At 55.8% G+C, this 3,319-nt stretch overlaps 1 protein-coding gene across 1 annotated transcript in view; it reads left to right on the forward strand.

Annotated features, from left to right (window-relative positions):
* MBOAT7 (membrane bound O-acyltransferase domain containing 7) overlaps positions 1-2,140 on the forward strand; it is a 7,786-nt gene extending 5,646 nt beyond the window's left edge. The window contains exons 5-6 of the mRNA XM_015561652.1: positions 1-161; positions 1,958-2,140. Of these exons, the coding sequence (XP_015417138.1) occupies positions 1-161; positions 1,958-2,138 (342 nt within the window). The 3' untranslated portion in view covers positions 2,139-2,140. The remainder of the gene's footprint in view (positions 162-1,957) is intronic.
* The last annotated feature ends 1,179 nt before the right edge of the window (positions 2,141-3,319 follow it).

The following is a 3,319-nucleotide window of genomic DNA, read 5'->3' on the forward strand; positions in this document are numbered from 1 at the left end:
TTCTACATGGTCCCGGTCTTCTTCGCCTTCCGCATGCGCTTCTACGTGGCCTGGATCGCCGCGGAGTGCGGCTGCATTGCCGCCGGCTTCGGGGCCTACCCCGTGGCCGCCAAAGCCCGGGCTGGGGGCGGCCCCACCCTCCCATGCGCACCCCCTAGCAGGTCAGGCGGCGGGAGGGCGGTGACCCCAGACCGGGCAAGCCCCATCACCACGGGCTGGCCCTGCCCCTAGCAGGGAGGATAGCGGGGATCCGGGGATCTGGGCCAGGGCCACCACCTGTTGTTGTCAAAACGTCGCCCCTGGGCCACCCACAGTTCGCCTTCCCCTGCCCTAGGGAACAGCATTTCTGATACCTATGGATCGTCCCTTGTTGCTAGTGCCTACCACCCCTTGGGATGGCGAGTTGCTCTCTGTCGCTAGGAAAAGAAAGGTAGTAACCTAGCAACCATGTGTGGCCCCGCGGTTGCCATGGAAGTGTCACTCCAATAACCCGATTGTTCCTGGTTGTTCAGGATGCCATCGATAGGCAGTGATGGGTTGCCCTTTGTTGCTAGGAAAACGGTTCCCTAGCAACCATGGTCCACTCCTTCCAGCCAGAAGGGTTGCTCTTTATTGCTATAAAAATAGCACCAACTTGCCCCTTTGTCGTTAGGAGCCAGCATTTCCCTTTTCCCCGCCACCCCCCAAAGGGATGTTATCACAGCCTGCAGTTCCCCTGTTTCTAAGGAAATGGCATCCCTGACGCCCTGGCCTCTAGCGGAGGGGACACCATTCCTAGCAACCGCAGGTCCCCTTCCTATGTTGCTAAGGAAGCCAGTTCCCCTGGTAACAATGGATTGACATTGTTGCTAACAAGGCTACACCCCCAACTCCTTCACTGCTAGGTAAGTCACACTGCTGGTAACTATGGGCTCTCTTGTTGCTAAGGAACTGTTGCTCCTGTGTTGCTAGGGAAATGGTGCCCCTAGCAACCAGGAATGGACTTGCCTCTCTGTTCCTAGCAACCACAGTCATCTCAGCCAGGACTGGGGGAGCAGCCCCTCCTCGGTGTAAATTATGAAATATTCCTTGATCGGGTGGGGCTGTGCCCAAGCAGACACGAACTGCCATTCCACGTGGGGGAGGTGGCACCCCCACGGGAATTTATTCCACTGCCCTTCTAACCATGGGGGACCTCCAGTGGCTGGAGAGGACGTCCCCCCGAAAATGCCAGGTGGGAACAAAAGGCTTTTCTAGCCCTGCTTGCCCCCCTCCGAGTGGATGGCTCCCCTCCCATTATCAGAAGCCACCAGGCATCCAGGTGGGCCAAGGATGCGCCTCTCTGCTGCTGGGGGTGTTGGCACCAGTAAACCAGGAACCACCATATTGCTGGGGGTGACACTTCTTGAACAATCGTAAGAACCAATAGCCAAAGGCCCTTTCCGGAACCTTTTCTAAACATCCTAGATCTTGTTGCTAAAGAATGATCTTTCAAACCCTAGCAACAGAGACCATCCAGGCCTAGAACATCTCCCTAGCAACCACAGGCCACCTCGTTGTTAAGGATGCTACTTCCCTAGCAACCACAGTGTCCGACAACTCAGAGGGGACAGCACTTGAGGCTTCTCTGAGCACACTGGTAGCTAAGGAATGGCCTTTCCCTGGCATCGGGGACCCGTGAAGGGTCAGGTTGCTAAGGACTCACTGCCTAGCAACCACAGCCCTTCAAGGCTTTTTCTCAGGGCCCCATTGCCAAGAGAACACGATTGTTGGTGAGCTGTGCACCCCACCACCTTTCTCCCCAAAAAGGCTCCCTTTGGGCTACCCTCCCCTGTTGCCCGAGCCACTGTGACAGCCAGGGGGCTGTCACCTGCCCTCCACCCCCTCCTTAGCATCGGGGCTGGGACAACAACCGGCATCGGGAGGGGGCCTGGCTGAGTTGCATGTCTGTCCCCCACCCCCACCCTCCACCCCCCAGTCTGGAGGAGGCAGCTGCCCTGGAGTACGACTACGAGACCATCCGCAACATCGACTGCTACGGCACAGACTTCTGCACGCGGGTGCGGGAGGGCATGCGGTACTGGAACATGACGGTGCAGTGGTGGCTGGCGCAGTACATCTACAAGACTGCGCCCACTCGCTCCTACGTCCTCAGGTGAGCCTGCCCGCCCCAGACCAGACGGGACTACATCTCCCAGCAGCACCCAGGGCCGCCTGACGCTCTCTGGCTGGGCTTCCTCCCCTGAGGGTCAAGGGAGTCGTAGTTTCTTTCTTTTTTTAATATATATTTTATTGATTTCTTACAAAGAGGAAGGGAGAGGGAGAGAGAGTTGGATAGAGAGTTAGAAACATGGATGAGAGAGAAACATCAATCAGCTGCCTCCTGCACACCCTCCACTGGGGATGTGCCCGCAACCCAGGTACATGCCCTTGACCGGAAACAAACCTGGGACCTTTCATTTCAGTCCACAGGCCAACACACTATCCACTGAGCCAAATCAGTTAGGGCTCATCCAATATTTCTTCAGTGGAGACTTTGTGCAGTACATTATCTTTCAAACCTTAGGAAGTAGGGACTGTTATCCCCATTTGAAAGTTGAGAGTAAGGCTCAGACAGGTTAGGCAACTCCTGGGTGTCACTCGCTTCCTGGAGCCACCAGATGAGGTCAGGATACCCAGTGAAGCTTTCTCATGATGAAGCCATTACAAAAAGTGGTAGTGGCAGTGCTACAGAAATACAGGGTTGGCGGCCTGCCACAAGGAAAGCCAAATTGATGAGGCAGGTGCTGGTGCAGAAGGAAAGAGGTTTGTTCAGGTGCCGCACAACCGGGGGGAATGGTGGACTCCCATCTCCAAGACCGTCTCCCCTTCCTGCTCAAGCCCACAGTTCTAACAGGAAGGGGAGAACTTTTTAAAAATACCCAGTTATTTTGCTAGCTTTTGATGTGCCGGGGTTCTGTCCAGTCATCTTCTAGCTTTTGGCGTGCTTGGCGTAAGAACCTCCCCCTGAGCCATCGTGGCCAGTGGGGGAGACTCCCCAGAGCTCCCTGAGTATCTGCAGCCACAGTGGGAGTTCTGGAAGCAGACCTACCTGAGTGTATAATCCGATTTACATTATAAAGACCGCCCCTGGCCTTGTGTGGGGGATGGAGGGGAGGGAGAAAGGCAGCAGGAGGCAGACAGGAGACAAGTTTGGAGGCCTTGGGGCCGGCCCAGTGGAGATGATGATGTGCTGGAATAGAAAACAGAAGCTGAAGAAGTGGGTGGACTTGAGAGCTAGACTCGGGCTCGGCACGGACTGGATGTGGGGCATGGAAAAGAGGAAATGAAACACAATGCC

The sequence above is a fragment of the Myotis davidii genome, unplaced genomic scaffold (assembly GCF_000327345.1).
Source record: "Myotis davidii unplaced genomic scaffold, ASM32734v1 scaffold1997, whole genome shotgun sequence".
Lineage (NCBI taxonomy): Eukaryota > Metazoa > Chordata > Mammalia > Chiroptera > Vespertilionidae > Myotis > Myotis davidii.